The 27,695-nt window shown below is 47.6% G+C and overlaps 2 protein-coding genes across 7 annotated transcripts in view; one reads left to right on the plus strand and one right to left on the minus strand.

Moving 5' to 3' along the window:
* PPP1R7 (protein phosphatase 1 regulatory subunit 7) overlaps positions 1 to 822 on the plus strand; it is a 73,002-nt gene extending 72,180 nt beyond the window's left edge. For all 4 annotated transcript variants that reach the window (XM_054038943.1, XM_054038941.1, XM_054038938.1 and 1 more), the window contains one exon: positions 382 to 822. In XM_054038943.1, the coding sequence (XP_053894918.1) occupies positions 382 to 576 (195 nt within the window). In that variant the 3' untranslated portion in view covers positions 577 to 822. The remainder of the gene's footprint in view (positions 1 to 381) is intronic.
* A 699-nt stretch (positions 823 to 1,521) lies between these two features.
* The window catches only part of HDLBP (high density lipoprotein binding protein), a 92,044-nt gene continuing 65,870 nt past the window's right edge, over positions 1,522 to 27,695 (minus strand). For all 3 annotated transcript variants that reach the window (XM_054038935.1, XM_054038936.1, XM_054038937.1), the window contains exons 22-28: positions 25,996 to 26,100; positions 19,820 to 19,954; positions 18,321 to 18,464; positions 17,854 to 18,039; positions 15,245 to 15,361; positions 14,494 to 14,622; positions 1,522 to 4,014 (exon numbers count right to left, since the gene is read on the minus strand). In XM_054038935.1, the coding sequence (XP_053894910.1) occupies positions 3,928 to 4,014; positions 14,494 to 14,622; positions 15,245 to 15,361; positions 17,854 to 18,039; positions 18,321 to 18,464; positions 19,820 to 19,954; positions 25,996 to 26,100 (903 nt within the window). In that variant the 3' untranslated portion in view covers positions 1,522 to 3,927. The remainder of the gene's footprint in view (positions 4,015 to 14,493; positions 14,623 to 15,244; positions 15,362 to 17,853; positions 18,040 to 18,320; positions 18,465 to 19,819; positions 19,955 to 25,995; positions 26,101 to 27,695) is intronic.

Genomic DNA, 27,695 nt, shown 5'->3' on the forward strand with positions numbered 1-27,695 from the left:
ATGCCCACAGGAAAGCAGACTCCAACTGCCCACCCCTGGAAGATGTCAAGTTGAAATGCACTACAGTAACACCCCATGCCTTTTGGTCTTCAGATGTTTCATTAGCAGCTGGGGGGCTCCCTGTTCATAACCCCTTTCTCCATGGTCATTGATAATCTCTTCTCATTTCTGTTATTCCCCAAGTTTTCTTCTGGCTGTAGGTTCTGGACAGGCTTGTCTGATTCTGTCAGTTCTGCCCCCTAAGTCTTAAAATTACATACCTGATGAAGCCAGGAACTCATGCTTTCCTCCCTTAAACATAGCTAATGCCAAAACAGTTAGAAAGCTACAATGCTGTGGATACTAATTGTCCTTTCTTCTTTTGATCTATTGCTGAGATAGGTCCTCTTTGAGAGAAAGGAAGTCAGAGCCACCTCCAGCACTATGCAAACAGCACCCAAAGACTGGGAACGAGGTGGGACGCATGAAAACCAGGAGCCTACCCCACTGCAGACGACAACATCTACACACACATTAGCTGCTAGTCCGGAAGCTCATCCTCAGCACCAGTTTGAGCCTGAAGCAGAATCCCCATGAAGTGCTGTTGACTCAGTTTTAAACACAATAAATGGTGACTGCTTCCATGTGGGTGTGAATGAAACTGAGTTCAGCCATGGAGCATGTGATTTCTAGCACTCTCCTTTGGAAGAGATGAACTCAACTTGGCTCTGACCCTGAGCTGTTGTATATAAGAAACGTTGCAGAGGAATGAATTATTTTAGTGAAATGTCAGAGTGGATAATTGTAATTTTGTGGATAAATAAAGCACGCCAATTAATAGTACAGTGACAGGCATACTTGAATACCAGCTAAGTCCTTAGAGCCCTGCAGGTTAAACTAAAGTTGGAGCTGGCTGACTTTGGGGTTGGAAGAAATTCCTTCTTGCTCTGAGGTATGGTAGCAGACAGGTGGGCTGTATGGCCCTCAGCTGGCAAGAGGATGGTAGGTGGGAGAAGCAGTGCTTCAGGCTGAAATGACACAAGTCTCACTGCTCCAGTGAGGTGGGAAGCAGCAATTCAACAGGCCTGGCTCTTACACAGCTGCAGCACGGGCTCAAGGGAAGTCTAAACCATAGCATGTTGTCAGACAGGAGCAAGCCTAATTTCCTCCCCCCTTCCTGTTACCAGAGAGAGGAAATGTGGAGTTATGCACTCTGTTCCCTTACAGAGGAGAACGGGGGATAGGAGGGGAGAGCCTGGGCAGTAACTGGGGTTCTTTACAGTGGTAGGCATGGAGAGGGGGCCCTGAGGGCACCCACTTCACTAGTGCTGGCCTTAATGCCTCTTCCTCCTTAGGACCTGCACTCTGGTAGGATGACTGAGCCTGGGTAGTAGGTAATAAATCCAGCCAGGGAACAACTGACACTTTAAGATGACAGCTTAAGTCTGAAAGAACCTATGAAGATTAGGCCAGCCCCTGCCCGAATGTACATGGAGAAGCAATCTCTTCACAAACCATGGGCAGAGAAATACAACACTCCAAGCTGTTTCAGGTTTTTATTTTAGAATTTATAAAATTCCAGTGTCATCCATACTCATGAGCCTTTTTACATGTTTGCATATAGTCTCCAAATTCCAAAGTTAAGGCCAAGGGATCATTGCCATGGAAACATACACTATGGAAGACGTTGAAAATAAAGGAAATGGAGCACATACCAGAGCATCTGCTACAGACTGAGGGGCAGCAGGAGACAGTACTAGGTACAATCACTTCATGACTTTTAGCATGTAGGGGACCCTGAATTTAATTCAAGCCAAGCGGGGCAACTGATGGGGGGGGAGGGGGTTGGGTTTTTTTGTGGGGGGGGGGGAGAAGAGAAGGAGGGCAGGCTTGATAACCTCAAGATATACCCCTTCCCCATCTGGGTTGTCTAGCCCTTTTCAAAGTCCCTTTAGCTGAAAAGGAGGGAATTAGGGCACTACCCTCATTTGGTCAGCCACCCCCCTTTAGACATCTATCATGGGGCTGACGTGTGGTCAAGTTAGTCACCACTGCCTTTGCATAGTTCTGGGACCTGGCTTGTTCAGTTGACCGCAATTCTCCACTTCACTGTAAGCATCAGGACATTTTGGTGTCTGACTTCTGGGCTAGGGTCCTCTTCCGAAGAGGGCTAGAGCAGAGGGGGTTGGGGAAAAGAAGAAATGTCAGCATTTCTAAGCCTCACTTTTAACACAGGTGCAGTGCTGGGAACAGCAAGAGAACTGGGGCCAGCCTTTCAACATAATGACCCTTGCCCCAGTCAGCATTATTGGGGAGAGACTGGAGACTTGCTTGCACAGGCGCTGAAGCAGTAGGGAAATGGAGGTAGGAAAGGAGGAGACCCCACTCCCTCACCACACCAACACAATTTCTCTCTGGCTGAGTGAGCAGCTCACTAGAGAAGCCTCCTTTGAGCAAGCTGTGGCAGTGCTTAGGGTTCAGCAACTCAGGGACCAAGATGCTATGGTACTGAGCATGGGATTCACCACATACAGTGGCAAGCCCTGGGCCTTAGTGCTCCCTGCACTCTTTGCCTCTGTGTACTTCAGAGCAGCTTGACTTTCTGTAGCTCAGAGCTGACATGCAACCTGCCTCTCTTCCCTTCCCTGAAACCAAGCCCACCTTCTGGCTGAGTCCTACCGCTCTAAGGGGTGGGAGTATGTTACACCATAACTTGCTCTTAGTTTCACGCGCATGTGTGTTTCCAACAGCTACATATGCTGATTGATGCTCTTCGGCTCTCCCTGCACCTGGTGCAGAGAATTCAGCTCTGGCCCCCACAGTGAGATGAGCAGGTTAGCATCAGTGCTGATGCTCTAGACTAGGAGGCCACCCCCAGACTGGTTTTTGAGGTAGAAAGGCAATAGCAAATAGTGACAAATTCCCTACCCCTTGTGTCCAAATGCTGTCAGCAGGAGGGGGAAAATTATGTAGCTTCAGCATTGCAGTTCCCATCAGCTAGCTCCTGGGCCATGTTACCATAGCAACCTGGGCTGACCCAAATTCTGTTGCACCCCATAATACTGTCATGTCCTGGCTCTGACCAGCTCTGCTGCTGTTGGGAAGAACAAACAGGGGAGAAAAGGGAACAGTGGGAAGTAGCTGTATTTTTTACTCTCACATGTTGGAAGACTCATCAAGTGTGCATGTGAGAATCAAGGCTCTCAATGCTACACATGGACACGCTCAGTGCCACATATCACTTAAAGGCTTTTCTACTTGACCAGGGGATCCCTTGTGTCACTGCTGGTCCCTTCCAGTGTCGTTGCTTCTACAGATTATTGTATTGTTCCTTTAAAAGCAGTTTCTAAGCTTTAGACTTGTAGCTCACTCCCCACATCCACTATCACTGTTAGATGGATTTTTGGCAGTTCAAAGGAAAAGCTGATTGCACTCTACAATAGTAAGGTAAGGTCCAGGATAAACACAAAGGAAAAAGGGCAAACGTTTTGGCTTTTAGAAAGTCAAGGAAATTTATTTCCTGAGGTCATGAGACAGGAAGTTGATTCCTAGCCACAGTAAAGGAGGTCTCCTAATGAAGGCTGGAGTGCCTAGCAAGACATGCTCAAGGTATCTGATCACTGTCACCACTTTGGTAGTTGTGAAGCTGACCAGATGAAAGTCACTTATGACGTTTCAAACAAAAAGCTGTGTCTGAATCAGAGTGGAAAGCTTTGGGGGGGTGGGAAAGGGGGGGGAGGGGGAAGAGAACTATCCATTTATAGTAGGTCCTAAACCCAGTAACAACAGACAAGTAGAATGGGTTCTAGCACTCCACACAGCATTAGGAGACCTCGCAGGGCAATTTACTTGTGGTCCAGCCGCTGGGTCAGAATTCAAACAGGAAGTATTTGTGGCAGGTTAGTGTCAGGTCAGCTAGCTGGAGGAGATGTTTCTGCTTCCAGGTCATTATCGTTTGGGGCCCCAGGGAAGAGTCTTGGGGGCCACTTGAGCCCCAAAGCTGGGGAAATCTTCAGAACTGCTCATATCAGGGGCCTAGAGCAAAGAAGAGAGAATGGTCCAAGTTATATAGGCTGGCTGCAGTTCTATACAACACTCAAGAAGCTCAGACAACTGTAGCATTCAAGAAATATCACATGTGCAAACACATAATGAGTGAGGAGGGGGAAGAGGACAACTGTTGCAAGGCCACATATGGAACAGAGTGTTCTAGGATATCAAAGTTCTTGAAAGGTGCAGAGGTCAAGGACAGTACAGCAACAGGGTTTTAGTAGGACCCATGAAAACAGCAGGTAAGTCACTAAGATGGGTCACAAAAGGATCATGATCTGAATTAATCTAATCAGTTTAGAATATCAGGGAAGCAGATTCTGCAGGAAGGTCAGAAGGACATCTACTTCTTGGGGAGATTGACACCAAGTATATTTTGCCCACTGTTTCCTCAATGGTGCTAGGTCTACCCTAATACTCAAATGCTATCCTCTATGTTCTACTCCTCATCGCTGTAGTACTGAAGTATTCCTGCTAACAGGCAAGGCTTTTCTGCACACTGGCAGGGGAGACACTAGCTGGGTCAGAGGTTCTTGACACCCCTTAATTTCTATGGTTCAGGCTAGCTTTAGAACAGAGACCTGCCAAGTCTTCAATGCACCTCATGAGGACCAAGTGGCCAACAAGAAGGTATTTGGTTTAGACCTTTAGGAGAATGGTCAGAAGTCCCTAACTGAGTTCCACATTAACCAAGTGCCAGCCACAGCGGCTTTGGAAGGCAATCTCAGCTCCTGGGGCTGTGGAGGGGAGATTTGCCAGGCTAGCTACTCCTTTCAGAGTCTCTACAGGAGGATTCTGTTGTTCTTAGAGGGGAGAGGTGACAGCAGCGGAGGAAAGCTGGGCAATTTAGAAACCCAACATACTAGCTTCTAGGGGCCTAGCACTTAGCGTGGGCAAGCTCTCCAGGTGATGAAACAGACTGATCATGACACTTCCCAATTGTCAGGAAAGGCCTACAAATCCACTAAAAAGAGGGAAGAACATGATTCTGAAAAAAACAGTTACCTATCTTTCATAACTGTTGTTCGAGAGGTGTTGCTCATGTCCATTCCACTCTAGGTGTGTGTGCATTCACGTGCATAGTTGTCAAAATTTTGCGCCTTAGCGGTATCTGCAGGGTCAGCCGTGGTGCCCTCTGGAGTGCCACGCTCATGCGGCAGTATATCAGGTGCTGCTGACCCTGTGCCCTTTCAGTTCCTTCTTGCCGGGCAACTCTGACAGAAGGGTAGGCAGGCGGGTAGTGGAATGGACATAAGCAACACATCTCAAAGAACAGTTACGAAAGGCAGGTAATTTTCTCTTCAAATGCTTGCTCAGGTCAATTCCATTCTAGGTGACTCTCAAGCAGTACCCCTGGAGGTTGGCTTGGAGTTCACGGTTGTGTGACTTGCAACACTGCTCTACCAAAGCCAGCATTGTCCCAGGCCTGTTGGATAAGCACGTAATGGGATGTGAACATGTGGATAGATGACCAGATAGCAACCCTGCAGATATTTTGGATCAGAACCTGGCCCAGGAAGGCTGAGGCTCGTGCCCTGGTTGAATGGGTGATCACAATTGCCAGCAGTGGCACTTTCACCTGTTCATAGGAAAAATGAATATACAGGTGGTGATCCATGATGAAACTCTGGGTGGCCACAGGAAGGCCCTTCATCCTGTCTGCCACCGTGACGAATAGCTGCATGGACTTACGGAATGGCTTAGTCATAGAATCATAGACTAAGGTCAGAAGGGACCATTATGATCATCTAGTCAGACCTCCTTCACAGAACGCAGGCCACAGAATCTTACCCACCCACTCTTGTATCAAACCTGAGCCACTGAAGTCCTCAAATCATGGTTTAAAGACTTCAAGATGCAGAGAATCTTCCAGTAAGTGACCCGTGCCCCATGCTGCAGAGGAAGGTGAAAACCCCCCAGGGCCTCTGCCAATCTGCACTGGAGGAAAATTCCTTCCTGACCCCAAATATGGCGATCAGCTAAACCCTGAGCATGTGGGCAAGACTCACCAGCCGGACACCCAGGAAAGAATTCTCTGTAGTAACTCAGATCCCATCCCATCACAAGCCATTGGGCATATTTACCGCTAATTGTCAAAGACCAATTAATTGCCAAAATTAGGCTATCCCGTTATACCATCCCCGCCATAAACTTATCAAGCTTAGTCTTGAAGCCAGATATGTCTTTTGCCCCCACTACTACCCCTGGAAGGCTGTTCCAGAACTTCATTCCTCTGATGGTTAGAAACCTTCGTCTAATTTCAAGTCTAAACTTCCTGATGGCCAGTTTATATCCATTTGTTCTTGTGTCCACATTGGTACTGAGCTTAAATAATTCCTCTTCCTCCCTGATATTTATCCCTCTGATATAAACGTAGAGAGCAATCATATCTCCCCTCAGCCTTCTTTTGGTTAGGCTAAACAAGCCAAGCTCTGATTCTCCTTTCATAAGACAGGTTTTCCATTCATCGGATCATCCTAGTAGCCCTTCTCTGTACCTGTTCCAGTTTGAACTCATCCTTCTTAAACATGGGAGACCAGAACTGCACACAGTATTCCAGATGAGGTCTCACCAGTGCCTTGTATAACAGTACTAACACCTCCTTATCTCTACTGGAAATACCTCACCTGATACATCCCAAGACCCCATTAGCTTTTTTCATAGCCATATCACATTGGCAGCTCATAGTCACCCTGTGATCAACCAATACTCTGAGGTTACTTCCAACTGATGCGTCCCCAGCTTATAACAATAATTCTTGTTATTAATCCCTAAATCCATAACCTTGCACTTTTCACTATTAAATTTCATCCTATTACTATTAGTCCAGTTTACAAAGTCATCCAGATCTTCCTGTATGATATCCCGGTTCTTCTCTGTATTGGCAATACCTCCCAGCTTTGTGTCATCCGCAAACTTTATTAGCGCATTCCCACTTTTTGTGCTAAGGTCAGTAATAAAAAGATTAAATAAGATTGGTCCCAAAACCGATCCCTGAGGAACTCCACTAGTAACCTCCCTCCAGCCTGATAGTTCCCCTTTCAGTATAACCCGTTGTAGTCTCCCCTTTAAGCAGTTCCTTATCCACCTTTCAATTTTCATATTGATCCCCATCTTTTCCAATTTAGCTAATAATTCCCCATGTGGAACTGTATCAAATGCCTTACTGAAATAGAGGTAAATTAGATCCACTGCGTTTCCTTTGTCTAAAAAATCTGTTACCTTCTCAAAGAAGGAGATCAGGTTGGTTTAGCATGATCTACCTTTTGTAAAACCATGTTGTAATTTGTCCTAATTACCATCAACCTCAATGTCCTTAACTACTTTCTCCTTCAAATTTTTTTCCAAGACCTTGCATACTACAGTTGTCAAACTAACAGGCCTGTAGTTGCCCGGATCACTTCCCCCCCTATTTCTTAAAGATAGGAACTATGTTAGCAATTCTCCAGTCATACAGTACAACCCCTGAGTTTACAGATTCATTAAAAATTCTTGCTAATGGGCTTGCAATTTCATGTGCCAGCTCCTTTAATATTCTTGGATGAAGATTATCTGGGCCCCCCGATTTAGTCCTAATTAAGCTGTTTGAGTTTGGCTTCCATCTCAGATGTGGTAATATCTACCTCCATATCCTCATTCCCATTTGTCATCCTACCATTATCCCTAAGCTCCTCATTAAAGATTGAGGCAAAGTAGGTGTTTAGATATTGGGCCATGCCTAGATTATCCTTAACCTCCACTCCATCCTCAGTGTTTAGCGGTCCCACTTCTTTCTTTTTCTTCTTCTTACTTATATGGCTATAGAACTTTTACTATTGGTTGTAATTCCCTTTGCAAGGTCCAACTCTACATGGCTTTTGGCCTTTCTCACTTTATCCCTACATGTTCTGACCTCAAGTGCCGATCACTCCCATCTTCCACTCCTTGTAGGCTGCTTTTCCTTAATCACCTCTCTGAGATGCTTGCTCATCCAGCTTGGTCTACAACTCCTGCCTATGAATTTTTTCCCCTTTCTTGGGATGCAGGCTTCTGATAGTTTCTGCAACTTTGACTTGAAGTAATTCTAGGCCTCCTCTACCTTTAGATCCCCAAGTTCTTCAGTCCAATCCACTTCCCTAACTAATTTCCTTAATTTTTTAAAGTTAGCCCTTTTGAAATCAAAAACTCTAGTCACAGATCTATTTTTCTTTATCCTTCCATTTAGTTTAAACCGAATTAGCTCATGATCACTCGAACCAAGGTTGTCCTCTACAACCATTTCTTCTATGAAGTCCTAACTACTCACCAAAACCACATCTAAAATAGTATCCCTTCTTGTTGGTTCAGCAACTACTTGGTGAAGGAATCCATCAGCTATCGCATCTAAGAAAATCTGAGCCCTATTATTATTATTACTAGCACTTGTTCTCCAGTCTATATCTGGGAAGTTAAAGTCTCCCATAATCACACAACTCCCATTTAAAAGGTTTCTATCCATATCCAAATCAGATCCCGGTGGTCTATAGCACACCCCAAGCACTATCTCAGGGGAGGCTCTAGTAGCTTTCTTCCCCAATGTGATTTTTGCCCAGACAGACTATCTTATCCATTCCATTCCTTATTTCTTTACAGTCTACCTCATCATTGATAGAAATAAAGGCAAAGGTGGTGGAGTAGCATTGTACGTCTTTCCTAAACAGCACATACCCTTCAATACCTGTGCTCCAGTCATGACTACTATTCCATCATGTTTCTGTTATCGCTATAACATCCGGTTTCCACTTCCTGCACCAGTAACTCTAGTTCCTCCATTTTGTTACCTAGGCTCCTCGCATTGGTGTACAAACATCTTAATTCTTGCTATTTGGCTTTGCTCACATTCTTTATCCGATTAGGCCCAGACATTCTACCCCCAGTATCACCTATTAGAATGGTATCTACACTACCCTTCCTCCGTATGTCCATTCTCCTACCCACGGCTGTATCCTTTCTTACTTTGTTTTCTTCCCTCTCAATGTTAAAATCTGGCGTGGAGATTAAACTAGGAATTGGGGGGAGATGGTTAGGAGATGTCCAGGTAAAGCTCTCTTAATCAGTTGTGCCAGCCTCCATCCTAGAAATCTATTTCCCTCCCTACTCAGGTGAAGTCCATCCCAAGAGAACAGTCCTTTGTCCATGAATGCCTCCCAGTGGCCATACATCCCAAAGCCCTTTTTATAGCACCACTGCCTGAGCCATCTATTGATCATCATAATCTTGTCACACCTTTGTTACCCTTCTCTAGGAAGAGGCAGAATCCCACTGAAGATCATCTGAGCCTTGATTTCCTTAAGCATCTTCCCCAGCCTGGCATAGTCTCCCTTGATACGTTCCAGTGAGAATCTAGCCGTATCATTCGTTCCCACATGAAGGACAATCAGTGGATTCTTTCCCATTCCTGTTAGGATCCTCTTCAGCCTCAGGTCATAGAATATCAGGGTTGGCAGGGACCTCAGCAGGTCATCTAGTCCAACCCCCTGCTCAAAGCAGGTTCAATTCCCAACTAAATCATCCCAACCAGGGTTTTGTCAAGCCAGGCCTTAAAAACCTCCAAGGAAGGAGATTCCACCACTTCCCTAGGTAACGCATTCCAGTGCTTCACCACCCTCCTAGTGAAATAGTGTTTCCTAATATCCAACCTAGACTTCCCCCACTGCAACTTGAGACCATTGCTCCTTGTTCTGGTCATCTGCCACCACTGAGAACAGCCAAGCTCCATCCTCTTTGGAACCCCCCCTTCAGGTAGTTGAAAGCAGCTATCAAATCCCCCCCCCTCATTCTTCTGGAGAATGAACAATCCCAGTTCCCTCAGCCTCTCCTCATAAGTCATGTGCTCCAGGCCCCTTATCATGTTTGTTGCCCTCCGCTGGACTCTTTCCAATTTTTCCACATCCTTCTTGTAGTTTGGGGCCCAAAACTGGACACAGTACTCCAGATGAGGCCTCACCAATGCTGAATAGAGGGGAATGATCACATTCCTCGATCTGCTGGCAATGCCCCTACCTATACAGCCCAAAATGCTGTTAGCCTTCTTGGCAACAAGAGCACACTGTTGACTCATCCAGCTTCTCGTCCACTGTGACCCCTAGGTCCTTTTCTGCAGAACTGCTAGCTAGCCATTTGGTCCCTAGTCTGTAGCAGTGCATAGAATTCTTCCATCCTAAGTGCAGGACTCTGCACTTGTCCTTGTTGATCCTCATCAGGTTTTTTTTGGCCCAATTCTCTAATTTGTCTAGGTCTGTACCCGATCCCTACCCTCCAGTGTATCTACCATGCCTCCCAGTTTAGTGTCATCTGCAAACTTGCGGAGAGTGCAGTCCACACCATCCTCCAGATCATTAATAAAGATATTAAACAAAACCGGCCCCAGGACCGACCCTTGGGGCACTCCGCTTGAAACCGGCTGATAACTAGACATGGAGCCATTGATCACTACCCATTGAGCCAGACGATCTAGCCAGCTTTCTATCCACCTTACAGTCCATTCATCCAGCCCATACTTCTTTAACTTGGCGGCAAGAATACTGTGGGAGACCATATCAAAAGGTTTGCTAAAGTCAAGGAATAACATCCACTGCTTTCCCCTCATCCACAGAGCCAGTTATCTCATCATAGAAGGCAATTAGGTTAGTCAGGCATGACTTCCCCTTGGTGAATCCATGCTGACTGTTCCTGATCACTTTCCTCTCCTCTAAGTGTTTCATAATTGATTTCTTGAGAACCTGCTCCATGATTTTTCCAGGGACTGAGGTGAGGCTGACTGGCCTGTAGTTTCCCAGATCTTCCTTCTTCCCTTTTTTAAAGATGGGCACTACATTAGCCTTTTTCCAGTCATCCGGGACCTCCCCTGATCGCCATGAGTTTTCAAAGAGTCCACATCCCATATCTTAGCACCCGGCAGACAGCACACCCTTCTGTTCTCTGGATCAGCTCTGGTTACAGGCCTGTGTATTCTTCTCAGTAAGGAGTCTCCAATCATGTAGACCTGCCTTTTCCTGGTGACGGTGCAATTCTCTGGTCTATCCTCTGTTCCCTCTGGCTGCAAGTCCTCTCGATTCCTATTCACCCTTGCAATCCTCTGCAACCCATCCCGTAACCTTTCCTTTTCCTTTCTGTGTAAAAGGCTAGCGCCCTCCTGATGTCCAGAGAATGTAATCTATGGTCCTCATCTGATTTATGAGGTTTTGGAAAGAAGACTGGTAAGTATATGTCTTGGTTGGTATGAAACTGTAAAACTACTTTGGGCAGGATAGCTTAGTGCTGCCACAGCGGGACCTTGTAGAATACCATATAGGGAGATTCTGAGATAAGCACCCTAATCTCAGACACCCTACAGGCTGATATTATTGCCACCAGGAGAATTGCAGGGTGTAGCCCAGAGATATACTGAGCACCCAATGGTCTGAAGTTACTTGCGACGATGCTGACTGGAAGCGACATAGGCAGTTGAGGAAGGAGTAGGAAAGTGGATCCTGAGAACTAACTGCAGTGTCATCCTTGAGTGAACCCTCAAAATGAGTGCTTATGGCCCCCCCCAGTGTTTTGCTGGGCCAGGCTGAGTGGGCGAATGGGAGGTGGAGGGGAGATGATGACTGAACCCTCTGTCTCTGTTCGGAGCCTTGCCGGGGAGGCCAAGGCGTAGGAGGTGATTGGAATTGCTTTCTCGCCGTTTGCTAGGCCTGCATACGCCACAGAGTGGCTCGAGAATCCTCGAGTCCATGCAGCCTCGCATCCGTTTGCTCTGAAAAGAGCCCATTGCCTTCGAAGGGAAGGTCCTGGATGGAGGACTGCATCTCCTAGGACAGACCCAAGGATTGAAGCCAGGAATTGGCCGCAACCCAGGCCATCTGGAGAGAGCCCCTCGCCACTGCAGTACCTTCCTCCAGGATGGTAGCAAACTCCTGAGGCAGGGAGTCAGAACTTCTTGAGGGAATCCCACAAGTTAAAATTGTATCTCCCCAACAAAGACTGGTGGTTTGATACTCTGAACTGAAAGCTGGCCATAGAATAAAAATTTTTCTTCTGGAAAGGTCCAGCCTTCAGGCATCTTTGTTTTTCTATGTGGAACTCACTTGCCCTTGCCTGTCCCTTTCATTGGCCGCAGATATGATTAGTGTTCCTGGGGGTGGATGGGTATACAAATATTTGAACATATTAGCAGGGAAACAATATTTCTTTTCTGCCCACTTGGAGGTGGGCAGGATAAAAGACGGGATTTGCCACAGGGCCTTGGCTATCTTCAAAATCCTCTTATGTACCAGCAGTATGACCCGTGATGGGGCTGCTTCTGTTAGAATCTTGAACAAGTTGCCTGACTGCTCCGCCAGTTCCTCCACTTCCAAGCCCAAGTTCGAAGCCACCCTTCTAAGCAGGGCTTTGGGCTCTTTAAAGTCCTCGCGGGGACTGACATGCAAGGGCCACGCTACTGCCTCATCTGACGATGACTGCACCACTGAGGGAAGGCCTGGGGCATTATCCCCTGTAGGGGATGGCTCCCTTGGAGTGGGCACCTGCTTCTCTACCCCAGCATTGGAGTCCACACCGCACACTGCGTCTGGTACAGTCGTTGCAGGGGGTTGCTTCTCTGAAGCAGCAAAGGAGGAATGGTACCCCATGCATTCCAATAGGACTGGCCACTGACACTGGTAACATGCCGGCACTGTGGGAGCAGAGATGGACTCCGGTGCCCACAAGATTTGCTGCTGCCACGGCAAGGGGCTAAAGTCTCACTCTGACCTAGATGAGTCCCCTTCCAGTGACCAAGGCAGGACTGTAGATGCTCGCATCTGGTAGCTGACCATAGGCACCAGGGAATGGTGTCTCAAGTAAGGTGATCAGTCCCTCTCCAAGGACTGGTGCCGGGGGCATGGAGACCAGTGCCAGGAAGGTGAGATGTCCCGTACCAGCAGAGATCTGCACCAGGACATCGGCTAGTGAAAGGACGATTGGTGCTGGGTGTACAGAGACCGATGCCTCACTGCAGGTCTTCTGCGCCGGTGGAGACCAGGACCACGGTGAGGGCAACCTGGGCCATCTGATCAGAGATCTAGGTTGCCGAGTCAGGGGACTCAGTAGTGGAACCTTGCCTCTGCTCCGGGGAGGGACGGTGTTCAACTGCCCTCTGAGGTGGTCTCATAGCTGGCTTGCCCTGAGAGCTGGCTTGCCCGTAGCCACCTCCAATGCGCTGGAAGGGCTCTCTGGTCCCTAGCTGCCTGGAGGGCCTCAGACATTGAAGGTACAACCAGGTGCCAGGGTCCCTACTGCTCCCAGGAGTGGGATCCCTGGGTGGGGGGGGGCCCGAGGGGCTCCAGCCTGAGAGGTACCCCCTTGAGGCTCCGGAGTGGGCAGACAGCCCTGTCCCTCCTTGCTTGATGCCGGGAAGCCTCGCTTTTTCAGGTGCTTCTTGGACACCGGCAAAGGGGAGCGGTGCCGGGCAGAACGCTCTTCACCGATGCCAAGGTGCTAGGCGTAGAGTTGGAGCAGGAAGGCTCCAACGCCGGACGAAGTGCAGCCTCCATAAGAAGGACCCTTAGATGAATTTCCCCGCTTCTTTTGAGTTCTGGGTCAAAAGTTCTTGCAAATTTGATAGTTGTCCTTTACGTGCGACTCTCCCAAGCACTTTAGGCAGCAGCTATGAGGGTCGCTAACACGCATAGGCCTATTGCAGGCTGAACAAGGCTTGAAACCCTGGGACAGAACAAGGAGTAATAGTCTCTAGTTGCAGTGGGGGAGGTTTAGGTTGTATATTAGGAAAAACTTTCACTAGGAGGGTAGTGAAGCACTGGAATGGGTTACCTAGGGAGGTGGTGGAATCGTTTTAAGGTCAGGCTTGACAAAGTCCTGGCTGGGATGATTTAGTTGGGGATTGGTCCTGCTTTGAGCAGGGGGGCTGGACTAGATGACCTCCTGAGGTCCCTTCCAACCCTGATATTCTATGATTCTATGACCGGCCAGGGCAAAATCCCTGCTGAGACTAATTTACTAAAACTAACCCTTACAACTTAACACCTAATTACTAACTACTGTAAACTACGTACAAAGAGAACAGACAATAAGTGCTGGGGAAAACCCATTATCCACTTGCAAGGCAAGGGGAAGTTGCTCCGACCAACTGTCAGGGGTGGTAAGAAGGAACTGAGGTCGTAAGGCGGCGATTCCACATATACCAGCACATGAGTGTGGCACTCCAGAGGGCACTACAGCCGGCCCTACAGATACAACTAAGGCAAAAAATTCCAGTATCTGTGCACATGGGCATGCACACACCTAGCATGGAATCGACATGAGCAAGCTCTCAAAGAAGAACAGGCATTGCTCCCTAAAGGTCCCACAATGAACAGTGAGATGACTCTCCTGTTCACATCCTGGCCATGCGGAGTCCATGGCACAGGAACAGTCTCTAGGAAGAGGAACCTCTGGAGGTGCAATAGCAGAAGCAGCACTCACCTTCTCATTGTTGCCAGCTGCCCAGGGGGCATCTCTCACCACAAATCCCTTGGATGGGGCCTTGGACTCCTCATGCGCGGAGGGTTTCATGTACACCTGCATAGCCTCATTGTCCACCACATCAGCCAGCTGCAGACAGAGGGCAGCACAGGGAGAGAGGTTCTCTTTGTATGGTGATGTTTCTTGTGTTCCCTACTTGGTCAATGGAGTCTCCCCTCCCCCACAGCGTCAAACAGCGATTGCTGCCAGTAGCAGCCTAAGACTAGCTTGTTGCACTCCTCAGACAGGCAGATGACAGCCATCGGACCGGCTGCTCTTTTCACTCATTTACCCCCTCTCCCCCCACTTCAGTGGCATGGGGCTGTGGCCACATAGGCTGCCTTGACACTGCTTCACGAGCCAACACCTCCTCGGTGCTCTAACTTCTAGGGACAGTTGCACAGAACAGCTGAAACTGCCATGAGCACAGTGCGAGAGAGACGGATGAAAGGAGGAAAACGCTAACTTCCTCTGCCCACAAGCCGCAGGAGCCAGACATTCAGTGATCATTATCATGCAGCAGTATGCCCCTATTAGAGATGCCCCGTAAGTGTCCACAGCTGCTCGCTGAGCTCCCTGCACACACACACAGCAGGGACTTTTAGTTTTTAGGCCTATACTCTCCACTAACAAGGAAGTTAACTGGGCTGTTTATGCTACAGACCAGAGCCATTCTTCTGGCCTTCACGTCCCTGCCTCCTCCACTACTCACATATTCCTCCTCCAAGTTCAGGATATGATCTATTGCTTCCTCCACGTTATCAGGGAGCCCGGTCACAGTCACACAGTTGGGGTCAGACGCGCCGCTCTGGGGGAAGCGGATATCCACCTGGAATGCAAGGCACAGCAGAGGGTTTTAGATGTGCACCAGCCCCTCTCAGCTGGCTCATCATTCTGGAGGTCCATGGCTAGGCTGCAGTGATGACCCCACAGGCGCCCACAGTCAGAGGGCTCGTTTGCACTGGACCATACCAAGCCCTGGTGGGGAGTGTCTGGTTTCCAATACAAGGGAGTGCTGAGCTGGAGCCCATACACAGTAGGAAGCCTCATTCCCAGCAGAATGGAGTCCGTTCAGCTTGGGAGCAGGGGGATCTGACCCTTCTCCAGTCACTGCTGCCATTCACTCAGCACCTCACAGCTTTGTAGTGTTGTGCAACCCAGAGCCCAGCAGGGCTGAGCTACCCTACCACCAGCACCTGTCCCGGGCAGAATACCCACTTCTGCAGAGCACTTCGATCTCTGGCAGCCAGAATGCTGGCAATCGCTCCCACTGACTTTACAACCTGCCATGCTTTACCAGTCGCTATAATGGTGGGAGTTCTAGCCACTACATCCTCAGCTATCACTTCCTCTGTCAAACCACTACTAGTGCCACCTCGCAACACTGGACTGCTGGCAAAAACCAGAGCATTCTAGTGAGCTTCCAGGAGTCGCCAGCAGCTCTCAGCTTGTTTTAGACACTCTAAAGCCCCAGGGACAGAGTGGTGCTCAAGATGCCACAATTTCCTCTTCAAAGAGCTTTCCAGCCTTCCCAATTTCCAAGAGACAGAAGGGAAGTGCAGGTCTGAGCTCCCCACAGGGCTATCAGTGGGTTGTTCATGGCAAAGCTAAAAGACAAAGGCAGTGTCAATGATGTTCATTATTTCACTGCTAATCATTTTAAGAGACAGACACCACTAAGGCCTTTCTTCCAAGAGCCCAAACAATCTTAATCCAGCCTGAGACAGGTGTGTGGCCTGTTGCTTTGGGCACTGCTGGAAGGTAATCCAATATTACAGTGAAGCTGTCCAGAACAGAAGTGTCTCCCACGCACTGAGAGGGACCCAAAAACCCAAGCTGCCCCCTACTCAGCTCCCCCTGGTCACAAATAGCTTCCATAAAGCAGCTGTGTTTTCAATAGAAAAATCTGAACCCACATCTTTAACACTTTCAGTAAGGGCACCACAAATACTGAATCCAACAGCAAATTTAATACAGAGCATATGGGACTTTGGATTTTTGTTTATCAAAAGCTGCCAGATTCCCTAGTGGTCTCGCAGAGCTGAGTACCCAGGGCCCTGGGAATGTCAAACGCCCATCAGAGAGGTGCCTAAATGATAGCAAAGGTTCTTCATGGGCTCCAAGCAGGGGTACCAGGAGGCCATGGCCCCATCAATTTTAAAAGCCATAAGAGTGAGTGTGGTGGGGGAGAAAGAGGAGTGAGAGCAGGGGGCGGGGCCTCAGGGGAAGAGAGTGTGAGATCAGGGCCTCGGGGATAAGAGGCAGGCCTCAGTTCGGGCACCATTGTGTCCCCCTGACACTTTTAGGAAGCTTCTGCCACCCTGGCTCCATAATCAGTGACAGGGCAGCAGATAAAGCCAATCCCTCTTACTGGGAGGAGCCATTCAGCTCAGGTCTGAAAGTGTGAAATGATCAGACCACTGTGATTGTGATGGACAGGTGCCACTGGCAGAGGCACCTGAAGAAGAACAGTTGTGGCTTAGCCCTGGGACAGTACAGAGGGATCACACAGAAGCAGGTCTGCCAGATTAAATCCACCCAGGCCACAGACACTCAAGGATACATCTACACTGCAACTGACCACCTGCAGCTGGCCCACGTCAGCCGACCGGAGTTCAGGCTGCAGGGCTATACAATTGCAATGCAGCTGTTTGGGCTCAGGCTGGAGCCAGGGCCCACAAACCTGAGCATCTACCCTGCAGTTAAACAGCTCTGTAGCCCCAGCCAGCTGACGGGCCAGACACAGCCTAAGGGCTCAGTGGAGTTCTCTCTCAGCCGGTGTATGGAACACTGAAGTCATGTGTCCCACCCTGGGAAGAGCTCCAGAAACCAACTGGGACTCAGACACCCTGGGTCATCATTTCCAGAGATCCTATTTTGCTCAAGGTGGGGGGAGGGCACGGAAGGGAGGAGAGCAGGCTGCTTCAACCCATTCCCAGTTGTGGTGTCCAATCAACTCTGCTGCCTGGAGTGTATGAAGGAGCCACAGGTCCATCTACGCCCTGGCATGCAGCCCTGGCTCAGATTAGAGTAAGTACAGGAAGAGAGCAAGGCCTCTGCAGCTAGACAGACTGGGGCCTCGCCTACCATCACCTGACTCCTGTGTGCAGCCATCTCCGTCTCAGTCAAGCCCACAGAGAGATTCCCTGTAACATCAGCACTATCATCCCTCCAGCCTTTGCAGCCCAGGTCAGGATTTGTGCAGAAGGCAGAAAGCATGGGTATTAAGAGCCCCAAAGTCCTGGATTTGTAATAGTTCAAATTACCCCAACCATTGTACAGCAGCCTCTGCAATGGATCCAGCATACTCTCTGTGCCCACCTTGAACTCATCCATGATTTTGCGGATAGCTTTGCCCCGTGCTCCAATGATGCGGGCATGAACACGATGGTCCAGCATCACATCCTCAGAGACCATCTGCTCCAGCTCACCCACAATCTTCATGATGGCGTCTCGGGCTGCCTCGGTGTTCTTTTCATAGCCAGTTATGGTGATCTGATCCTGGGACTAGGAAAGCAGGTTGGGAGGAAGTTAGAATGGACCTCCTGGACCATGGACCAAACCCATCCTGGACCTCTTGGGGAGAAGTCTGAGTGGAAGGCAATACTACAGGAGCCTCTGGGCTGGAAACCAAGTATAGTGTCAGACTGGCCTGCCTGGGACAGGCATGGGATTTTTTTTTTTCTTTGATCAGCATTTTGCAGTGAGCAGCTGCTGGAAATGTCATGTGTGCTCTACTCAGAGCCTCTATTGTGCCCCAGAAGGCTTCATCCCCCTCCAGTCCTCACCTGGTTTTCGTCATCCTTATCCGGAAACTGGATGTTGACCTCATGCTCCGTGCGGATCTGGGTGATCACTGCCCCCTTCCTTCCAATAATTTTAGGGTGGTATTTGGGGTCCACGGTGACAGTCAGCTTGAAGCTTCGCAAGGCCTGTAATGAGAAGGGAGACCCTCTCGAGCGCTATAGCAGAGTATACATCAAGGTTTGACCAATTAAATCCATTCCTGTCTATGTCAAACTTCTACCTTCATCTCTCAAGTATCCCGTCTGTAAGGGGAACACCATACATTTAGGCAGATTCTGGGGGTGTTTTTTGCTTTCCTCTGACATGCCCCAGGTTGTCCTACAGCGGCTGCTCTGGGTGGCACTACCTGAACATATTTGCATGATTGCAGAGCCAAAGTAGTTGTGTGCACATCTGTCACTGGCCTGTGCTTCTGCTGAGCCTCTGCTCATTTACCCATAGGTCCCTGCTCATGACAGCTCCTCATTGTTCTGTCCTGCGTACTGTAGAGAGGGAACACTACAGAGCAGAGGAGCCAGGGAGGATGACCAAAACTATCACACTTCACATGAAGGTAGAGAATGGGACTCAGAAGCATTCCTCACAGAGTGATGATTAAAAGCTATTGGGTCAAATCCTGGTTCCACTGAAGCCGATAGCAAAACTCCCCAGATTACTTCAATTGGCCAAGATTTCACCCATTGTCTACACAGCAGATTCCACTTCCAGATCACATGGAGGAGTGCTGAGACAAGCCACTGGCCAAACCAGTTACTGTATGCCTGGTTTCACTGCGGAAAGATTGCCCCATTTCAAATGCCACGCCTATTTGTTTAAACTAGGATAAAAAACTGGACAGCCCGATCACTACCTTTTCATCAGCTCACACTGCTCAGCTGGGCTATTTAGAATCCACTTGATCTTTTTAATTAAAGTTACATTTGAGTAACACACAAAGTGGAGTGTCCTCTTACCATCAGGTTAGTAGCTAACGGGGCCGTAACTGCCCTGGTTACAGTGCAACAACTTGGGTTATGGGAGCTTGTAACTCAGCCTTCAAGTTCACTTGAAGCAGAAGCAAACAAACCTTTGTAACTCTAAATTCTTTATCTTAGGCCAAGGAAGCTGCCTCCAATAGTGCTGCAGAGCCCAATCCGTACGAGATTCCACTTCTCTGCCAGCTAGGTGAATGTTGTTCTGGAGGCCACAGATCATTTTCACCTTACTGCCCAGGTTCAGAGGGCGGCGCCCAGCTGTCAGCAGCAGCGGGGGAGGGGGGGGGGGTGTCCTGAAAGGCTTCATCTCATGTGCCTACCCTAAAAGCTCAGATGTCAGGCCAAATACACTCTATTTACAAGGGTGCATTCTGCCTCTATACATCCTCTGATATCACAGACTCTTTTACACAAGGCTAGAGAACACTTGGGGTGGGGGTTGAGGGGGGGCTGGTTCTGCTAGGAGTAAGAGGGACAAGGGAGCAGGCTGTGGCACTAGGGCTTACCCGATCTTCTTGCTCAGCCTGCAGTTCCTTCACTCGCTCCAGCAGCCCGGCCTTCGCGCGGTCCAAGTTCGCAGCAAGCCCAGTGATACTGATGACATCAGACCGAAGCTCAGGGGCAGGGACTTGGATGTTCACCTAAATGACAAACACCTGTGGTCACTTTGGGCCAATGGACCCACACTTCAGCCAGTCCACACGCCACCTCTTCACTGCTGGGGGAAGAACCTGAGGTTGCAGCATCACTGCCACGGCCACCACCACCAAAGCAAACTTAATTCATCACTGTGTAACTAGTTCTTGACTGTGCAACTGATATGTGGTAGCTCTTGCACAAAACTAGTGAGGTTTGGGAAAAGGAAAGGCTTGAGCAGCACAGCCCTGTGGCTACCAGTACACATAGGAATGGCCAGTCTGGGTCAAGACGCAAGTCCACCTAGTCCAGTATCCCGTCTGACAGTGGTTAGTACCAGTTGCTTCAGAAGAGCCCTGCAATAGGCAGATGTGGAATAACCTGCCTCCAGGGCATCAGCCAGGAGGCTGCAGAAATCAAACACTGGTGCCAGTCTATTCCAGGTGAATTCTAACTGCATCTCATGGACTTGAATGCCAGAAGGGACCATCATGATCATCTAGTCGGACCTCCTGCACATTGCAGGCCACGGAACCTCACCCAACCACTCCTGTAATCAGGGTGGATTTGATTTAAAATCAAATTGATTTAAATCACGGTTTAAAGTCACTAGTCAGGAAGACTAATCATGGATTTCTACATAAAAGTGCATTCTTGTTGGTTGTTATAACCTTAATACATATTCTTCACAACTCAGAGATAGATGTAGGTTTCATTTTTAGAAGGTACACACTATACATTTAAGTTTCAGAGTAACAGCCGTGTTAGTCTGTATCCGCAAAAAGAAGAACAGGAGTACTTGTGGCACCTTAGAGACTAACAAATTTATTAGAGCATAAGCTTTCGTGGACTACAGCCCACTTCTTCGGAAGAAGTGGGCTGTAGTCCACGAAAGCTTATGCTCTAATAAATTTGTTAGTCTCTAAGGTGCCACAAGTACTCCTGTTCTTCTTTTTACTATACATTTAAGTGATTTATTTTTAAAAAATGTTCAGATTAGTTTTACAGCTATATCAGAAAAATGAATGATTGTTTGGTTATTCCAGTTACCAAAGGTAACTGAAGCAGATATTTATGAAGTCATTGGGAGGTGAACTATCGACAATTCAACAGGTTAATCATTAATATTTGGAGGATTTTTTTGCCATGCTGTATTAGGAGGAGAAAAATCAGACAGACATTTAAATTGTTTTATTTAATTAAAACAATGTTATATATTCTGGATCTTTTTCTTCAACAGCAAACATAATATTTTAACAAAACAAGCATATGCATTTTTGAATTTAGTTAAACATTCAAGCTTTTTAACATCAGGTCTGTTTTTGTTAAAATTGTTTTTAACTAAAATAGTTAAATGAAATGTTTTTTAAAAGAAAACAAAAAAAAGTTAAATCAACTGTCAGCCAGCTCAACATGCGAAACTTAAAATATCGGCTTCTGCAGCTAACTCAGTCGTCTTCACCTTCATTTTCCTGTTTGTTCATAATCTGGAAAAGAAAAGACTAGCTTTCCTGCTTTTTCAGGTCCCAAATGATTTCTCAATTTGGAATGAATTAGTCCAAAGGAAGAAAATATTCTTTCTACACCAGCAGAAGAAGCTACTGCTGTTAAAAGTGAGATCACTTCAGTCTCTGAATCCAAGTGCTTAAGTCACTGGTGTGACTCTTTAAATCATCAGCAAACATATTTCTTGAATGGTTCACCCTTAGCTCTGAAGTTTATTATAGTTGGCATTATGGAGAGATGTTTGCTGGATGTCCATGTTATAGCCAACTCCTCTTCTCCAGCAGTTAAGGTTTGACCCAGGTACTGAGTATTGAGAATATTTGCAAGAAAATGAGCTGGAGATGGTCCTTGTCCCATTCATTTTTTTAATGCTTGTAATTTAACTCTATCATTGCAGATTTCTCTTTTTAAGATCTCACTCAGTTCCTTCCACATTTCAACAGCGTCAGCAATAAAACAGCTATTTCCCTGAATTTTGTTCAAGGCTACGGAAATAGGCTTCAGGGTACTCAGCATCTCTTCAACATTTCTCTTAAGCCCAATGTTGAGAACTTTAGCTGTGACAGTGCCATCTATTTTTTTCACAATTTTGTTCAGTCATCAGATTAGGCCAGTTCTTGATATAATGCTCAAAACAGTCCACTACTGTGTTCCATTGTATGTCTTGTGGGAGAGGTAGCTTGGTTCCTCCCACTTTTTTCAGAGTAGCTGCTGCAAAGTGGTTGTTACAGAAGTATTTTGCGATTTTCAACAACATTAGCCTTTATTTCTGGAACAATGAAGTCTTTGGCTAGGAAGTGCATCAAATGAGCACTGCAACCGTATGTTTATTAGTTTGGGACTCTCTCCACTCTTAAATTTCTTCTCATCTTGGATACATTTGCAGCATTATTTGTGACCAAGCTGCATACTAGACATTTGATTTTTTTCCCCTAGTTTGTGACAGCTTTCACTGCTACTTCTTGTAAGTATTCTGCTGTCTGTGCATTTCTTGATATATCAATTGTTTCTGAAAGGAAGACATTCCCTTCTTCTGTTGTCCCACAAGCACGTACAACAGGATCATTGTGAACATTGCTCCATCCATCAAGACTCAGGTTAATAGTTTCACCCTCTAGACCTTTTGCACACTGCTCAATTTCTCTTTCATACTCTTTATCCAGCAATTTGTCTGTGATGTCTGCTTTGTTGGATGGACTGTATCCGGTCCTAATGACTGAACCATGTTAATGAAGTGTGGGTTCTCAATCATATGGAAAGGAGAGTTTGTTGCCTAAACAAACCGGGCAATTTTCTCATCTATTACCTCTTTTTGTAATCTGCTGGTTCTTAACACAAACTTATCTATGGTTGTTTCTGGACGATGGAGATTCCCCCCGCCTTTTTTGCTACAGGTGATATACTGTGGCTATGTGACATACATGATGTGACTGAAACACTATCATTGGCAGATAACTCTGAAACTATAGAAAATGATGGTGATCTTGAAGGTGGATAGTCTTCAGAATCCTGTATGTTGAGGATGGATTCTCCTAAACAAAATAAGTCAATGAAGTTATTATTTATTATTAATTATTATTACCACCACCACCACCACACTGCTCATTTAGTATTACTCATTGCATTCACCATTCACTCAGTAATACTTTAAGGTGAAATTGTAAAAGGAAGATCTGCCTATTTCAGCTATTTTTTAATCACAACTGCATCTAAAATGATAGTACCATAAAGTAACAACTATATTTTTTGCTCAAACATGAGAATTCAAGAATAGTCCAGAAGGAAGACAAGCAATCCTAAAGAAAGAAGTATGAAATAAAAAGTTGACCAACCTGAAGATCCTGCATGTTCAGACATGTTTCTTTCATCCTCTTCAATGCAACTTCCTCCTGAGAAGGAATACTTCTCGTGATGTTGTTTCATTCGAGCAACCAGGCCTTGCATTTCTTTGCTGCACTGTCTGCATTTTGCACACATGCCTGTCTTACCCACAGGTAGAGGAACTTCATTAAAATATTCTCAAACTGGGTCTCTTTTACGGCCTGCTGCCATTATAGGTTTTCCCTTCTAGTGAGAGAATGGTATGATAGATCTCAAATCAATGAAGGCTACACTCAGAAAGACCTCAAGACTTCTGGAATATGCTGCTCAAACAGTTTCACTTTTGTTTCTACTGCCCGTCCCTCCCTTCTCACATTGATCTCCAGACTTCTTCTCTTTTTGTCCAGATCTATTCCGCCCCCAACAATCTTCTATTCATTGAACTTTTTGAAACTTTGCACTTTTAGAGAGGTAAGGGATTGACTGTGTATACAAATTTGCAGAGGGACAATAGGGTTGAGGTCTGTTATTTCTCACCTCTATATTATTTATTTAAAAAACATTTTTGCTGTTAACAAGCATGTTATCTCTGGAGAGACAAATCCACAGTTTGAGAAGTGCAAAACTAAGCATCTCTCATGGTATCTTCCAGACTGAGCACTGAGTCCCATTGGGTAGATAGAAAAAGATTAACCTAAATAATCTATACAGAAGCCTCTGGAACCCCATAAGATTGGGTCCCTAATCTGTGAACTATTGGAACTCATTTACAAAACTTTTATTATACATTACATGAATATATTGTCAGACTATAGAATTAGAATTTATAATCCCTATTCCATGATCTCTTTGAACTATAATGTATCTTAATTAAAACTATCAGTTTTTTCCCCTCAAAAAGCATTAAAAAAAAAAAAATTTAAATAAAAAAAAAACAAAAACAAAAAAAAAAAAACAGATTTTGATTTAAAACACAAAATCATTGATTTTTATCCACCCTGCCTCTGGCTGAGTTACTGAAGTCCTCAAATCATGGTTTAAAGCAGGGGTGGGCAAACTTTTTGGCCCGAGGGCCACATGGGAGTTGCAAAACTGTACGGAGGGCCAGGGAGGGAAGGCTGTGCCTCCTCAAACAGCCTGGCCCCCACCCCCTCCCCCTTCCCACTCCCTGACTAACCCCCTCAGAACCCCCGACCCATCCAACCCCCCCCTACTCCTTGTCCCCTAACCACCCCCTCCGGGACCCCCCACCCCACATCTAACCTCCCCCTGCTCCCAGTCCCCTGACTGCTCCGACACCTGACTGGCCCCCCAGACTCCCATGCTTATGCAACCCCCGTTCCCCGTCCCAACTGCCCCCCCCCCCAACCTCCGCCCCATCCAACTGCCTCCTGCTCCTTGACTGCCCTCTGGGACTGCCCCAGCCCCCTTACCATGCCGCTCAGAGCAGCATGTCTGGCAGCTGCGCCGCCCAGCCAAAGCTAGACATGCTGCCGCTCCACAGCACTGTCCATGCGGTGGCATGGCTGCAGGGGAAGAGGGAACAGCAGGGGAGGGGCTGGGGGCTAGCCTTCCTGGCCGGGAGCTCAAGGGACTGGCAGGGCAAGACCATCCCGGAGGACAGATGTGGCCCGCTTGCCGTAGTTTGCCCATCTCTAGTTTAAAGACTTCAAGTTACAGAGAATCCACCATTTACACTAGTTTAAATCTGCAAGTGACCCATGCCCCAAGGCTACAGAGGAAGGCAAAAAACACCAAACACAAACAGGTTCTCCACCAATCTGACCTGGGAGGGAAATTCCATCTGGACCCCAAATATAGCCATCAGTGAGACTCTGAGAATGTGGGAAAGACCCACCAGGCAGATACTTGAGAAAGAATTCTCTGTAGTAACTCAGAGCCCTCCCCATCTAGTGACCCGTTTCTGGCCACTGGGGATTTTTGCTACTAGCAGTCTCTGATGGGATTTCATACAATGACATATGGCCTATCTCTAGGGTCCTACTAAATTCATGGTCCATTTTGGTCAATTTCAGTGTCATTGGATTTGAAATAAATCATAAATTTCATTATTCCAACTATTTAACATTTCATAGGGGTGTAATTATAGGGTCCTGACCTAAAAAGGAGTTGGGAGGGTGCCTCACAAGGTTATTGTGTGGGGGTTGCAATACTGCTACCGTTACTTCTGCACTACTTCTGGCAGTGGCACTGCCTTCAGAGCTCGGCAGCTGGAGAGCAGCGGTTGCTGGCCGGGAGCCCAGCTCTGAAGGCAGTGCTGCCACCAGCAGCAGCGCAGAAAGATGGCATAGTATGGCCAGGTTGGTCTGGCATGATCTACCTTTTGTAAATCCATGTTATATTTTATCCCAATCACCGTTCACCTGTATGTCCTAAACTACTTTCTCTTTCAAAATTTGTCACAGAAAGATGGTGACATTTCGGAGTGATTCAGTTCAGAACGTCAGTGCATAGCCCATTCCTCCCACTCCTGGGGGAAAGGGAGGAGGGATCAAATACTAGACTCGTGTTCTTATTGCAGCTTCCTAGTGGCTGAATCAAACAAACACTTGTTGTCCATTACCTGCCATACCAGTGGCACACTAGTGACTGCTGGGGCCATGGATTTGGCCATATTCCTGGCACTCCCAAAAGGCCGCATTCACAGCAACAGGATCTCTGGGATCCAGGAAAAGGAGGGAGACAAAACCCAGCTTACTTCAAACTCGTCCATCATTTTGCGGATTCCACTTCCTTTCTGACCAATGATGTAACGGTGAAGGTCAAAGGGCACTTCCACCTCAGTGGTGACAGGAACCAGAGCCTATATGGGGGGGGGAGGAAGAGCATAGAGTTTATGCAGCAGAAACACTCTGCAGAGTTAAGGGGCAAGTTTCATAGAATCATAGAATATCAGGGTTGGAAGGGATGTCAGGAGGTCATCTAGTCCAAACCCCTGCTCAAAGTAGGACCAATCCCCAACTAAACCATCCCAGCCAGGGCTTTGTCAAGCCTGACCGTAACAACCTCCAAGGAAGGAGATTCCACCACCTCCCTAGGTAACCCATTCTAGTGCTTCACCACCCTCCTAGTGAAAAAACGGGTACTTACCTTCTGTAACTGTTGTTCTTCGAGATGTGGTGTTCACGTCCATTACACATTAGGTGTGCACGCGCACCGCGTGCATGGACGTCAGAAATTTTTTCCCTCAGCAGCTCCCGTCGGGCCGGCAGGGCCCCCCCCTTCCCGCCAGAGCGGCGCCCCGCTCTAGGGTATATATATATCCCTGCAGGCCTGACCCTCCCTCGGTACCTTCTTGCTGGTGACTCCGACAGAGGGGAAGGAGGGTGGGGAGTGTAATGGACGTGAACACCACATTTCGAAGAACAACAGTTACAGAAGGTAAGTAACCGTTTTTTCTTCTTCGAGTGATTGTTCACGTCCATTACACATTAGGTGACTCACAAGCTTACCATTGGAGGAGGGTAGGAGTCAAGGAACAAATCGATTGAAGCACAGTCCTGCCGACCACCGCGTCCTCCCTGGTCTGATGATGGATCGCGTAGTGGGCTGTGAACGTATGCACCGACGACTAGGTGGCCGCCTTACAGATTTCCTGGAGTGGAAACTGCGCCAAGAAAGTCGCCGAGGACGCTTGGGCCCTAGTCGAGTGAGCCCGGATCTCCGGGGCTGGTACGTTGGCGAGCTCATAGCATGTGCGTATGTAAAGCACAATCCAAGCTGACAAGCGTTGCGTCGAGATAGGCTGGCCTCTCGTTCGCTCCGCAATGGCAATAAACAGTTGAGTTGATTTGCGGAATGGCCTGGTCTGCTCTAGATAAAATGCCAAGGCCCTACGGACATCGAGGGTATGCAGGCTGCGGTGGCTTGGGGCCGTATGGGGCTTAGGGAAGAACACCGGTAGACAAATGTCTTGGCCCATGTGAAAATGCGTGACCACCTTTGGAAGGAATTTAGGGTGTGGCCTCAGTTGTACCTTATCCTTATGAAAAACTGTATAAGGAGGTTCCGAAGTGAGGGCTCTCAATTCCGATACCCTCCTGGCCGATGTGATGGCCACGAGAAACGCTACCTTCCATGAGAGATGCATGAGAGAGCAAGAGGCTAGGGGTTCAAAGGGTGGCCCCATGAGTTTAGTTAGGACCAGGTTGAGATTCCATGCAGGGACCGGCGGGTGCGAATAGGGAAACACCCTTTCCAGTTCCTTTTAGGAATCGGGCTACTGTGGGGTTGGAGAACACCGAAACTCCCAACTCCCCAGGATGGAACGCCGATATGGCAGCCAGATGCACTTTAATTGAGGCGGGGGCAAGCGCTTGACGTTTGAGGTCCAGCAAGTAGTCCAGAATTGACGGGACCGAGGCCCGCAGAGGCTGTATGTGGTGAGGCTCACACCAG

This window comes from Malaclemys terrapin, chromosome 9, assembly GCF_027887155.1.
Source record: "Malaclemys terrapin pileata isolate rMalTer1 chromosome 9, rMalTer1.hap1, whole genome shotgun sequence".
NCBI classification, from domain to species: Eukaryota; Metazoa; Chordata; order Testudines; family Emydidae; genus Malaclemys; species Malaclemys terrapin.